Raw genomic sequence first — 15,393 nt, 5'->3', positions numbered from 1 at the left:
ATTATAATAATATTAACTATTAGATAATTATCTCTTTTTCTCTAAAAACCAATTGAATGGGAGGTTATTGATGGTTTCATGGTAATCATGAGATAAAATGAAAAATGTTTTCTTAATTTTAGTAAGAAAAGAAATAAGGATTTGCAAAATTTTGATTTTGAGATTTCCAATCTCGGAAAATACTCACGGAGAATTGTCAAGTAAATCAAATTTACTAAGCGACAACTTGGAGTTAGCTAAACGATCGTGAAGTGTTCTTACACAATAGACACTCAGCTAGACGATCTCATAGCTTTTCCTAAATGATTGGGCATTGACCTATATGATAGATTGTTCCATCTCCCACTTTCTCAATTGTTTACACGATTGTGGTTCCTCTGGTTTTCTGCCTCTAACCAAGTCCACACAGAGCCCCTCTAGATTGTCACACCGAGAATACCGAGGTAACCTTCTTCGTGGTGTCATACTCAACTCAACACTGTCGAGGTTCTATGGAGGCCGTTTGCGGTGTTCGGGGTGTTCGTGACCTTGGCGATCGCTTAGTTCGAGTGTGCGGTGATCGTGCAGTGTAGCGATCGTGTTGGACAAACGTTCGTATGTTGACGTGTTGCTATGATCGAGCGTTCGTGATTAAGGAACTTGAAGATGAGTCTACAAAGGTGTGTTGATTCTTGTTCTTGATCTATTGTATAGCCTGCTGTAATTACTGTATTTCGCATAGCCGTATGTTTCCGTTTGTGATTGTAATTGTAATGTTCATATACGATTGAAATTTGGAAAGATCCTTCGGCAGCTCATGGAAATCCTCGTGTCCAATTTCCTTCAATGCGGGAGCTCAAAGGACCCATGTGGAAGCTCAAATGATCCATCAGAGAGCTTTAAGAAACCATTAGGGAGTTAAGAAGACTCGTAGAGGAAGCTTAAAAAACTCATGAGGGAGCTAAGATGACACAATAGGAAAGCTCAAATGACTCAAAAGGGAGCTTAGAGGACTCGTTAAGAACCTCGGTAGAACCATGAAGGAGTTTAGAGGACTCATGAGGGAGCTAAGATAATCCATAGAAGATCTTAGTAGGACCTACAGAGGACTTAATTGCCCCATCAAGTTCTTTGGAGGACTTATGGGTGACCTTTACAAGAATTATGGAGGACCTAAAGAACCTATGGAAAACCTCAAAGGATTAGTGGAAGATCGCAGAAGGATCCATGGAGGACCTTAGACTAATTAAGTCTGGAACATTCTAGATTCTCAATGTATGATCCATAAAGACACCATTAATGGAGTTGAGTGGGTGATGCAGTTAAGCATCGATTACAACTACAGGTGTAGTCTCAAGCCATACACACTCTGATACTCAAGTCAATCTTAGGTTTATGAGTAACTTGATAGTAGAAAATAGTAGAGTATTTTTAGCATAAGTCCGACGAGTTACAACCTTAAGTAGAGGTAGTGTAACTACCCAACGAGTAAGAGCTCAACAATTCTAGAAATTAAAGAGGGTTAGTTATGAACTCAAGCGTCAATTAGACAATAGTAGCCTATATAAACGACCAAAGTCATTAGTCAAAGATATGCTAAAAACTATCTACCATTTTAATTTCTACTGTCAACTTACTAACAAATCTAACATTGGGTTGAGTGTTGGAGTGTGTATTGCTTGGCACCACAGTTGATGTTCAATTTCCTTTGTCTTGTAAAACACTTTTGATTAATCCATTTTTTGGCTTCTAACACTATTGTTGTTTTTTGTATATGGCTAAAACCAAATCATAAAAAAAGTTATTATGGACAAAAGTTCAGTGTGAGAGAGAATAGTTTAATGGTGGTATACTCATGTGCATCTTGACTTATACATGTCTATCAACATTATTATTATTTGTTACTATCATCATCATTATTATTATTATTTTGGAGTAGGTGAGCAAAAGAGGCCAAAAAAAGTCCCCACACACATTTTATTGTGCGTTTTATCTCCAAACCTCTTCTGCATTCGTAAGCATTGTCACTATAATTTGCTATTTACCCCCACTTGCCTTCTATGCATAACTCTTATCTCCATTTTAAATATCTCTTTCTCCTTTCCTTTTGTCTTCTTCACAATCTTCACTAATTAATTCCTAACTTTCCTCTACAATAATCTTTCCTCTATATATACATATGCATAATAATCTAACTCCCTCCCAAAAAGCTGTCCTTTTTGTTTTGATTACCCCTAGGGATTGGATCAAATTGCACCTATGTTGGTTCATGTCACTTATATTCATATGTTAAAATTTGGAGGGGAAAAAAAGGGGGTATTCTTGAATTTTATATTTTTAACTTTGAAATATAATGTTTTGTTTGAGTTATAATTGAAATATAATGTTTTATGTTAATGTATGACAACTTGGACATTAGTACTTGAATCTCAATTAAATGAATTTGTAAGTTTCTCAAATTGATATTATTAATTAATAAAAAAAAAGTAGAAAAAAGAAATCAACAAAGGCCACTTATGAATGAGGAGATAAATGTATAGAACCACTTTGTAAGGCTAATTATTCTAGATGCAATGATGTTTTAGATGTTGAGTATTTCAAATCGAAGAGATGTCGAGACTTCACAATCTTTATAAAATCTATTTACTTCTCTTATAATCAATTGGTTTCGAAATTGAACTTCATGTTTACTTAATATCATATAAAAGCACATAAAGTTCAAAGAGGTATTTGATTCCAACAAAAAGTTGGAATCGGACCCAAGAATAATAAACCCAAAGAGAAATTATGTTGATGAGGGTATATTGAGTATACAACATTTAAAAAATGGGAAGACCTAATAATCTATAGAAAAAACTATAAAATATCTCTTTCATTGTCAATTGGTCTTTCAATAATGGTGAACCTAAAGATGTACCATTTTAAAAAGTATATTGACGATTCCATATCAGAAAGATGAAGAGATCTCACATAGATATCATAACGTATAAAGTTTAAACTAGTATTTTGTTCATAAAATTAGACTACAACTTAGAATGGAAAATCGAAAGAGACACAAAATATGGCTCTTAACTTGCCTTCAACTTTTGGTTTAATGGAGACCAAGAAAAGTGGGAAATGATCAAAGCCAATCATTCCAAATTTGTGGGCTAAAACCCCTTTGCATTTGACTGAACAACAGTATAGAAGTGTGTAAGTAAAGAAAAAAAGAAAAAAAAAACAAATTAAAGATGGTTCCCTAGGGCTTTGTTTGGCTGATAATTCAGAAGGCCACAAAGAAAATCAAAGAATCTCATTCTCTATTTCTAACTATCTATTCACAGTCTTTTTTTTTTTTTTTCGGTTAATAGTATCTAAAAGAAGAATAAAAGGTGCCTTCATTATCCCTAAAATGAGAGCCAAGATTTACCAATCTTGCAATCAATTAAACTTTTTTCATCTTCAATAGATATGAATGATTTGGGTCCATTTTTAAGTAGTCCATTTGAGAGATGAGGCAATATGAAATTTTCCCACTCTATCTCTAGCTATCAAACTAGTTTTTTTAAAAACTAATAATAATAAATAAAAGAATTTAGGTGCAGTCAAGGTTACATCTAATTTTATGTCATCTATATTGTACACTAATAAAAATCTATCATGTGATACGTGATAGATCTTTTTAAAAAAAGTATCATTTTTATTTTTTTTATTTTGAAAGGAAAAGTGCATAGGATTAAATGAATTCTATATGTATAATAGGCTGACACAAAAATAATAATATTTCCAAAATTTTAACGAGTGATTTCAAGTCAAATAAGTTATTACTGATTTTCACAGGTTATTACGATTTTATAATTTATAATTAGCAAAGTTTCGATCTATAATTTTGAAAAATTAATCAAATATAAAGGATTTAAGGTTTTTAATATCGTTGAAATCTCATATATATGAAAAATGTTGATGAATGTTTCTTAAAACATTTCAAAAACATGAAATTCATTGTTAAAAAACCCTAAAAAAGTATTTCATCCTTTCTAAAAAGTTCTAAAATTTTTAATTATTATTAATATTTTCACGGATGATATTTTGATTATATTTAGTATAATGATAAAAATGAAAATATCAATTCATCTTTTATATCAATATCAAGCTCATAAACATATAAAATGTCGATGAAAATAGCGATTTGTCAACACGTTTTAAAGATGTTTCAATATATTTAATAAAATTTATTTGAGGGTATTTTGTACCATCATATTTTTGTCAATAGATTTTTTAGATGAAAAAACTTAACACGCAACTGAAAACATTAAAGATTTAAAATAAAACTGAACACGCCTCTATTAGTCATAACTAATATGACTTATCTCAAACAATATTTAGTTTGATTAACTATCTCATTACCATTATTAAGTCATTAATGAAACTTTTTCTATTATTGAGTCACTATAACTAGTATAAAGATGCATATTAAAAATTTTAGAAAAGGATGTCACCAGCTCATGAGATCTTTGTATAGTTTTCATATAATAAATCTAAAAGCAAAGTGCTTAGTTACAAAATCTTGATAAGATAAATAAATATTATCCTCTTAATTAATTATTTATTGTGTTTGTGGTAATGCACAAGAATTCACATGTGAGTGTCCATTTTGGTAATGTTTAGGACCACAAGAATTTTTTTTTGGCAAACTTTTGATGGGCCATGCAATGTTATGAACAAATTTATAGAGATATACAAATTTAATTTATTTTTTTCCCCATACTAATAATTGCTTCAAATGAAAGTCTAAAGTAGGCAAAGGGTTTTAGCCTTTCAAGCTTCCAAGATTACAAACCACTTGAGAGAAATAAATACATGTGAAGACACAAAGAAAGAAATGACATCATAATCATTCTAATCAAGAGGTCCATTCAAAATATATTCTTCTAGAAAATTATTGTTTTAACTTTACATTTTATTTTTCTAAGATGTTTAATTAGGATTTGGTTGGTTGGAAATTCATATTTTGTTTTATGTTTTTCAGATTCATTGAATTTGGAAAATTTGTGTTTGACATAATTTAAATTCTGTTTATGAAAGCTATAAGCAAATGGGCGATCTTCAAAATAGAAAAGTAATGGAAACTATTTACACAAAATAACAAAATTTAATCCTCTTTGATAGAGACTGATAGAAGTCTATTACTGTCTATTAGTGATAGAAACTGATAAAAGTTTATCATTGATACTATCAGTGACATAAATCGATACAAGTTTATCACTGATAGATAGTGATAGAAGTCTATCAGTGTCTATCAATGATATAGAAATTTATCATTGATAGAAGTTGATAGAAGTTTATTATTGTCTATAAGTGATAGAAATTGATAGAAGTTTATTATTGATACTATAGTGATAGAAATTGATATAAGTCTATCATTAATAGATGCTGATAGAAATCTACTACCGACTATTTTTTTTTTTTGCTATTTTTCTGTAAATAGTTTGAAATTTTTTGTAAACAAAATTTGAATTTTTTTTCTAATATTTTTAGTGTATCAAGATTTTTTATTTAAAATTTTAAAATAAAAAATTGTGTTAAATAAATATAAAAGCCATTAAAAATAAGTATTTCAGACTATAAACTCAGTTTATTTTTGTAAATTATATAATATTACAAAATAATAATTATAGGTCCATAATTCGAAGAATAATACTTTCACACTATATCAAATAGGCTTTTTAACTTTTTAAAAAATATAATACGTTTTAACTTTCGTAATTTAATATCTAATAAATCTCTAAATTTAAAAGTAAGAAGATTTTTTTTTGTTAGGAAATATTCAATCTTTTTATAAAATTAAAAGATCTATTCTTATATATAAATAAAGTTTAAAACATGTTAAATGAGTCCAAACCTATTAGATATAGAATTTAAACTTTTAAAATTAGGCATTAACATTTTTTAAATTCCAATTAGGCATTAACATTGGTTTTGACACCAATTTTCAATTTTAATCCTTAAGAAATAAACTAACAGTCTTTTTTTTTTTCTTTTAAAAGAACAATAAAGTAAATCCTACTTTGTGATAGTGTTTGAAAAATTAGATTAAAATTTTCTTTTTCTTTTGTCTTCAAAAGTTGTTGCAAGAATCATGATCCAGTTAATTGGTAAGTTGAAATATTGTAAGCTTAAATTTATGATATTTATGCACTAAATTTAATTTCAAATTACTATTAAAAAAACACATCACCACTAAAACTAAATTAAAGGAAGAAATTCTTAAAAGAATAATCTCCAAACCTACTTTTATGACAGTTTTATTTAAAAACCGGGAAATTTATTATAGTAATTATAAGCAGCTTCTAAACCTTCACGAAAGTCACAAATTTTCTTTTTTAATACAAATGTGAGATCGAGTCAGAAGGATTGAACCTCCAACCTTTTTCTGTGAATATTGTTGGTAAATAATTTAGAAATTTCATATTTTTAAATTTGTAATCATTTATTTTTTAAACTTTAATAAGTAATAATTTGGACTCCGTTTGATAACCATTTTTTTTTTAAACTTATATCATCCACATTTCTTACCGTGATTTGCATATAAGTACAATAGTTCAATTCTTAGCCAAATTCCAAAAACAAAAATAACTTTTTGAAAGCCACTTTTTTTTTAGTTCTCAAAATTTGGTTTTGTTTTTTAAACCATTGATGAAAAGTAGATAACAAAAAAATGAATTTGGAAGTGAAATTAGTGTACATTGGCTTAATTTTAAAAAACAAAAACAAAAAATAGAATGGTTACCAAACAAATTATCGTATTTTATACCTTGAAACAATTTATTGCCTAGTGTGAACAATATTATGGGATTTAATAAAATTTCTTATACATGTATATTATTGTTAATTGATCGGGGATCAAATTTTTTTATAAGCTAGAGATATGAAGTCAAGTAACGGTTGACACTTTATCTTGATGAGATATTTTATGATAGAGATTAAATTATTACAAATTTTAAAATATAAGGACTAAATTCTAAACAAATTAGTCATTTTAGAAAAAAAAAATTGAATATTTGACAACTACTCAAAATAGTTTTCAAAGAGTATTGTCAACAATATTTATCAAAAATATTTTAATAAAAATGAATTTTTTGAAAACCACTTTTTTTTTTCTTCCAAGTCTAAGGGGGCTAGCACTAAAGTTAAAAGGATAAAGGTGTTTTTTTAACCAGAAAAATTAATAAAAATGGAAGTAAGGGTAGAATTAAAATATGTTTAACATGGATTTAAAGATCAAAATAAATCATTGGTTAAATATTTACAAGTTAATCATGAAAATCTCTTTTATGTTTATTTTCTTCTTTAACTTTAAAAAACATTCAATAGGCTTTGATTTTTTTAAAATTTCGTGTCTAACATACACATGAGCTTTAAAAATGTTGAATAAATCCATCCACTTTTAATTTTTTGTTGAATTGGTTTCTAACATTTTGGAGGAGGAAAAAAGAAATTATATTGTGTTAACTCGAAATCTTACATTTTCAATTTTACGTTTGATATGTGAAATTTTAAAAAATATTAAATAAATCAATGAGAGACATAAAATAAAAAATTCAAAAACTATTGAACATAAAATTAAAACTTTAATCTCAATAAATAATTAGGCACTTTTTAAATTTGATGGACTATAATTGTTCAAAAATTTATTAAATGTCTTATAAAGTTTAAGGACCAAATAGAAATAAATCTAAGACTAAACTGCTAAAATAAATTTAGTTCAACGGTAGTTAACATAAATTTTCTCTTTACATATTGAAACTTCAATCTCATATTTTTGCTATTGTCATATAATATTTAGAGACTAAACTTGTAAGCTAAAATAAATTTGTTTTTTTCTCTTTTTTTTTTTTCAAGGGTATTAACAGACAAGTTTAATCCTATTTGTGGAAAGGCAAATGGGTGAGATTAACAAATTTAACCACATAAAGCCATGTGATGCCAAATTCCACTGTCCTTATTATAATATATGACCCATTCCAGTTGTCAGTCAAATACACAGTTATTGAGAACAAAGGCTCTTCTTTTAATTTCAATTTACTTGATAATACATTTCTTTTCATAATATTGAAAATTAAGTTTACAGATATTATTTCTGTTTCTAAATTTTCTTCGTTTGTTATCTATTTTTTATTAATAATTTAAAAAATCAAACCAAATTTTAAAAATAAAAAAAGCATAGCTTTTAAAAATTTCTTAAATTAAAATTGTCTAAGCATTCAATTTTAATAGAGAGTCTAAATTGATTCGGACTTTTAATAAAATTATAAATCTGATAAGATATTTTTTCGAGAAAAAATTAAACTTCAAGGGTAAAGTTTAGATACATCATCAGAAAGGGAAATAGCCCATTTTGGGAAATTATAAATCCAAAACCCATAAATAAAATAAATAAATAAAAACTCCTAGCTCTTGTTGCAACTTTATGAGCAACATTAATATGAACAAAGGAGCACATAGCAAAAATTGAAGCAAGTGACCCAGTTTCCTCTGCTAAACATTGGACTTCACAAATGGAATTACAAACACCATTAATGAATTTGATTGACATTAAGGGACTCTTTGGGATGTTGAAATGATATAGGATATGGGGAGTTCTGATCTCTGGAGAGTTCTGATGTCTGAAGAGTTCTGATCGAGTATGAACAATCGAGTATGTTCAAGCATTGAGATGATATACGATATACGGAAGGAAATGACGGTAAGATACAAAATACGTTCCGAAAATCGGCCCACAAACAATTAAAATCGATGAGATAGGATAATGGGCTTCCAAACATTGAGATGATATAGAATATGGGGATATACCATCTCGTGTTGGGCCATGATTCCAAAATTATTTTGGAGAAGCCACATTGCATAGAAATTTGAAGTCCTTGTTTATTCAAATACAATTAGTTTAGAGTTTAAATATATACAACCAAAAAATTCTAGGGGTGTATATTGATATTTCTCATAAACTTTTTGTTAAAAAAAATTAATTTAATTAAAGGAGCTCAAAAAGAAGTTAATGAATGTAATAAAATGGGTTTTTGCTTTTGCTTTACCAAGAATTTATAGGACCATACAAAGTCACAGAGACACCATTACATACCTTACCAAATCTTAATATTCTATTAATGTATATTAAATTGATGAATAATCTCATTGACTAATTTTAATAACCAAACTAGAAAAAAAAATTGAAAGGTCGCACTCATGTTTTATTAAATCAATATATTTGTTGGTAATGACCTAAATTAGGATGTTGCTTCGAGTTAATAAATTAGTAATATAAACAAACCCAATTAACTTGGTGTTGATGTTAAATTTTAGACAAGGGAAACACACTTACCTTCACGTGATACAATGTAGTGAATTTATTTGAAAGGAGAAAGAATATAACATGAAAAAAGAACTCATACATCGAAGCAGTATTTTCCATACACACTCTGATTGTTTAAGTTAAGAGAGTGAAAGAAAAAAGTATACGAAAGTTAGGGAGTTTGAGAGTAGGATTGAAATTATTTCTCTATAGGAGTTATAACAGTATATTTATAGTAATGTTTGACGAGGGTCTCTTCCTCTTTCATTATAGGATTAGGTTCTCAGGTAAACCGAATTAGATATTTCATAGGATTTTTGATCAAATACTAGGGCATGCTGAACATGATTCTTGCATAGATTGGGCTCCTCTACCTTGAAAGTCGAGGGATATATAGGTTGGCCTGAAAACTCAACTCTCTTCCCTTAGCTCAATTTGTCTCATCTTGGTCTCGATCCGGTTTTCTTTTTTCTATATTTTTTAGATGTATCATTTTGGTCCAAAATTACCTATAACAGATCTGGTAAGTTATTGCATTTGTCGATTAAGTCAACATTAACATAGCTTAACTAACACAAAGCTTGTGTGATGGACTCAAGGTCAAATATTCGATTTCTTCATCTCTCATATTGTGAAAAAAATGTTGTTAAAATTGGAATGTAAATATCTTATTTCCAAGCATTATTTATTTTGAAGCATTTATAAAACCTTAAAATAAATGTCAATTGATAGTTCCTACGAAGAAAAATAAAAATTAAATTTTATATAAACGCAAATAAGCCACTTGGTGCATCAATTGTATGCACTAAAAAGCATACAATATATTTGGTTGCATTTTTTGTCTGTTCTTTTCGATTTAGAAGATGTTGGGAGTGATATTTGAAGTACTAATTTTAAAACAGAAATCTAAATGTAATTGATTTTGTAAATTTGATTTTCATACAAGCATATGAACGTTTTGTTTCAAGTTTTTTAAAAGTAATTTTCTATTATTATTTTTGTTTCAAAATTAACTTTAAAATTATCAAATTATTAAAAATGGGCATTTCCTATTTGAGAAATTATTTATAAAGGCAACAAAATATTCTTCAATACAAGGACAAATTTGGTGTTTCAAAAAATTAATAAAACAAAGGCAACTCTTTTGAGTGACTCCCGGTCAATTACCTCATCAAGAATCGTTTTTCAACTAAAATTATTGAAAATTCAATTTAAAATAATTTTCAATTTTTCTAAAATCAATTTCAACTTTTCCTAACGTCAATATTTGAAAGGAACATTATTTTTACAATTACAATGACAAAGTGATTTTGGTCATGCCAAAATCACTCACAAATTTACTCTTTTGTTTCTCACATTGCACAAAACTTGCAATTTCACATGTATAGAAATTTATTGATTACACAAATTAATAATTTTTAAAACAATTTTAACAAGTGATGGTCGAACCATCAACATTTATTATATTAATGTCTTTAACTATTAAGCTATGATCGAATCGGATTATATTTGTATAATAATCCTCCATGGTCTTTTTGTTTAATTTCTTCCTATTTTCATTGTTGAAAAAAATAAAGTGAATCGAACACAGAATACAAATGTAATACACAATATTGTAACATGAATACTAACAAATAGAATAATTTAATATCAAACAATAACAGTAGAGATAGTGGGACTCATAAATTAATAACCTGATTTGGTGCAATATCGCCTACATCTAAGGAGTTGTGTGCCAAGTAAAAAGACACTTCACAATATAAAGAGTTTAGCAATTATAACAAAATATTTATATGATACACTCTCTCTTCAGTGACTCACATATAACTTACTCTTCCATTTCAACTAACGCTCCAAGTTTGAGAATCCTTCACTGTCACAATAACACTTTTCTAAGCTTTGTATAAGATCTCCTCAATACAACATACTTAGGCTCCCTCTAGGTGTTAGATTCTCTCAACTCCATAAGCAAGGTTTTTTTAAGCTTTGGTTGAGTTGGCCTTTAATACAACATCAAAAACTCATCTCGAGTTCTCTATGCTATTTTCTACACTCACAATTATTCGACCAAGTCTCACTAACGGCTAAAACAAACAAACCCACAATTGGAAAACATAAAGCTTTTTAATAACAATACATGAAGGTTAAGGCTTAGACAATCTTCAAGCTCAAAGATCACAATACACACTCTTTTCTCATAAGGAGAATAACCCTAAATATATATATATGTATATATATAAGCTTTGAGAAGATCTTCAAAGAAGGAATAAATCATCTTTGTAGGAAAAAAGACAGAAGACCACAAATTTTGTAGAAATATTCTTGATAGATAAAGAAAAAATATTCTGCAAAAGTTGTTGCTCGTCATGTAATATCTTCTAGGACATCATATAGAATATGTTGTAAAACATGTCACTAAGGATAGGAAAGCACTGAACAAAAATGCAATATACATATCAACATATAAGGAAATAAAATGTTTAGACAGAATCTGCACAACACAAAACATGTTACAGAAATATGTCGTTAACACAATATAAGACATGTTTCATAAAACATGTTTGAATTTTTGCTATAATAATTCAACTAATCATATTGCAATAACAAATTCGAAAAAAACTCTATTTCATAGTAAAATAAAAAGGGAAAAAGAGATGTTTGTTCATTGATGTGAGACGAATTTTTTCCCACTAAATTGTAATTTACTTTCTTCTTTCAAATGGTTAAATTGTATATTGTTAAAGAAAAAACAAGAAAATAATGAGAGAGAGAGGGGGGAAGGAATTAAGTCTTGAATCCAATTATGAAATTATTCCCTTTTATCCAAATGTGGCTGAGCTAATTCCCTTTGTCCTTTTCTCACAATTTTTCTTTATCCCTTATGCTTTTAGATATATACTTTTATTGAATGAATTCCACAAAACACAGCACAACCTGTTTAAGATAAACACAAGGGGCTCTTGTATTGGACAAAATATCTACTTTCACATTGGGACATATCATGTTATAATTTTAAGCTATTATATATATATAACAATACAGAAAGAAGACTAAACTTTTGAACTCGAAGTTAATATTATATTATGCATGTCAGTTGAATTATGTTCATTTTGACAGTTATGAATATTAAATGAATCTGATCACATTTAATTTTTATTAAATTGTAATCAAAATCTCTAAAGTTGATGAAATTGGTGATATTGGTGATGGATAAGGCAAGTGGATATGTATAAGGGTGACGTCACAATTCACAAGAAGAACTTTAATTAAAATTAGATCACTATATTGATCTTTTGGTAATATTAGGGGGGAAATTCAATTATTAACTGGTGATTTCGAAAAAGAAAAATGTAATAACATGAGAATTTGATAGTTCAACTAATTATTAATTAAAATGATTTTAAAAAAGAAGAATAATAGCATGACAACTTGATCATAATTTAGTAGTTTATGAAGACGTATATTATTAGAAATATGTTAATGAGAAAATTTCATTAATTAATAATGAAAATCAACTAAAAAGTTTTCAAAAGAATACCTTTTTGTTCCCTAGAAAATGGTCTATAAAAATATTTTGATTAACCATTACAAAAAAATATAACAGCTATTTATTTTCTTGAAATAAAAGAAGAAAAGATATATTATCTCTCTATCATATTTTTACGGTTGTCAAAAACTTAACAATAGTTGGTAGAAATTAAATGTGGAATCTATGAGCCTTTTCTTAAAAATAATTAAATTTTATAACCTTTTGTCCAAGCAAAATTACATAATGTACACGTGCTAACTCTCAATTCTTATTACTTTCTACTCGTTCTCATTATTCGTTGGATTTTCTTTTTGATAATATTTATTTTGAATCTTTTAAACATAATGAGTAATGAGTAGTAAGTAGTAAGAATACAAGAAAAAAAAAAAGAGAAATGAGGAGATAATTGCAAAATAATGAATTTTTTTAAAAAAATTGAGTATCAAAGACGGAGCGAGAGCTAAGTATCAACATGTATATACCACAAAGTCTTTTCCATAAACTCATTTCATAAAGACAAACAAAAGTTATAAAACTTAAGTTTCTTAGAGAGTAGATTATATTTCATTACCCCTTATCAAATAGGTCATCTATTCAACGAAGACGAGAAAGATTCCTACCCAACTTGTTGTCGATAAGGATACTATTTCTCCATACAAGAAAAGTTAATTTTCCTTCATTAAAAAATTAAACAATATGTAACCCAACCCACACTAAATATTATTTATCTTCAAAACTTTTTCATATTATTTTAATCATAAGATAAAGAAAGATATGAAACCCACGTACAATTATTTTATTGACAAAAGGAGAGAGAGAAAAAAAAGAGATTTCTTTGTTAAAGGCTCAATAGAGGTCCATAAATTGAGACTTATATAAATGTCACTAGTACATACCCAAAGTCCGCCATAGAAAAACAAAAAAAGAATCATCAACATAGAGAAAAGAAAGGCAAGGGGAGAAAAAGATGGTTGTGCAGGAAGAAAATATCAGAAAAGGGCCATGGACAGAACAAGAAGATTTCCAACTTGGGTGCTTTGTAGGCTTATTTGGTGATCGGCGATGGGATTTCATCGCCAAAGTATCAGGTTTGAAGGTGGCGGGAGAGTACAAGTACTGCTAGTCCTAGCTAGGTAGGGCTTTATTAGGAAACCGTATTCGTAATTTGTATTATAACAAAACCCTAAACCCTAAACCCTAAATCAAATTTGTTTCTTTTTCTCTCTTTTATCTCGTTCTTCTTATCTTGTTGTAGGTTTGAAAAGAACCGGCAAAAGTTGCCGTCTCCGTTGGGTTAATTATCTCCACCCTGGTCTTAAGCGTGGTAAAATGACTCCTCATGAGGAGCGTCTCGTTCTCGAGCTCCACTCTAAGTGGGGAAACAGGTCGTTGCAATTGTCTCTCTCCTTCCTTTTTCGTTACAGATTTATCGAACTTCCTCGATGGTTTCTAATAAGTCTTTGATATTCTGCAGATGGTCAAGAATTGCTAGGAAGCTTCCTGGTCGAACGGATAACGAAATAAAGAATTTTTGGCGAACCCACATGAGAAAAGTGGCGCAGGAGAAGAAGAAGAAAGACATGGTCATCGTGTCTCCATCGTCTTCATCGACTATTGACTCAGTCCCGACAACAATTGAGATCGGAGAAGAAAGCTTCTACGACACTGGGGGGAATCCAATGGGGAAACACAAGGAGGAAGAGGATGATCAAAAGGGTTATTGTTATACCATGGATGATATTTGGAGAGACATTGATAATCAAAGTACTAATGTTATGAAGCCAATTTGTGATGAACAGTTCTACGGCAACTTCAGCTCCGGTGTGGTGGTATCACCGCTGTGGGAGTACGGTCAGTACTCGCCGTGGAAGGTGGCTGAGGAAGACAACAAGCTATATGGAGGGATGAATGTTTATGACCATGGAGAGGCTGTTGTTTTAATAACTTAAAACTAAAGGATTTGATTCATTTAAATTTGTTGATAGAGAGAGAAAAGGGCTATAAAAATATGCTGTGTTTTGGTATTGGAGGATAAGGGAAAGCTCTGACCTGTATAGCATTGGAGTTTCCTTTAGACTTTAATTGTTGCATCTCATGCATCTCTTTACAATACCCCCACTTTTCTAAACTACTGTTTCTAAGTTTCCGTGTGCTATCTTTCCAATTTTTAGATGAAACACAAAATTGCCTTTAGCTATTACTCTTCTCTCTCCTCTTTCCCTTTCAATACTACTCTTGTTTAGCATATTTAACTTTATGCGAAATTACAAAGGTGCCCATGAACTTTAGGAAAATTACCAAATGCGTAACACAAATTTTAAGAGATAATTATTGTATTGGTACCAAAATTGGTTGATATATTTGCAAGTATGTCACAAAAATAGATCATTTGTGCAAATATGATCATATTTAAAATTGGTTGAAATTCACTTTTAGTCCTTAAACTTTTGTAGGAGTAAACAATTTAGTCCCGTTGAAATTTGATTTGAAAAGATTTAGTTCCCTCGACTTTCAATTTTGCTACCAATTTTGTGGTAGTAATATTTGTTGTTATATT

At 28.9% G+C, this 15,393-nt stretch overlaps 1 protein-coding gene across 1 annotated transcript; it reads left to right on the top strand.

Annotated features, from left to right (window-relative positions):
- The first annotated feature begins 13,712 nt into the window (after positions 1-13,712).
- Positions 13,713-15,033, top strand: LOC120083241 (transcription factor MYB59-like). Its single transcript, XM_039038908.2, has 3 exons — positions 13,713-13,924; positions 14,092-14,221; positions 14,311-15,033. Exons 1-3 carry the CDS (start codon positions 13,804-13,806, stop codon positions 14,783-14,785), a joined length of 726 nt encoding a protein of 241 aa, XP_038894836.2. The 5' UTR covers positions 13,713-13,803; the 3' UTR covers positions 14,786-15,033.
- Positions 15,034-15,393: the final 360 nt, after the last annotated feature.

This window comes from Benincasa hispida, chromosome 8 (assembly GCF_027475165.1).
Source record: "Benincasa hispida cultivar pf3 chromosome 8, pf3_genome.v1.1, whole genome shotgun sequence".
Taxonomy (NCBI): Eukaryota; Viridiplantae; Streptophyta; class Magnoliopsida; order Cucurbitales; family Cucurbitaceae; genus Benincasa; species Benincasa hispida.
The sequence above is the reverse complement of the archived record's forward strand: the minus strand, read 5'-3'. Positions and strand labels throughout refer to the sequence as shown.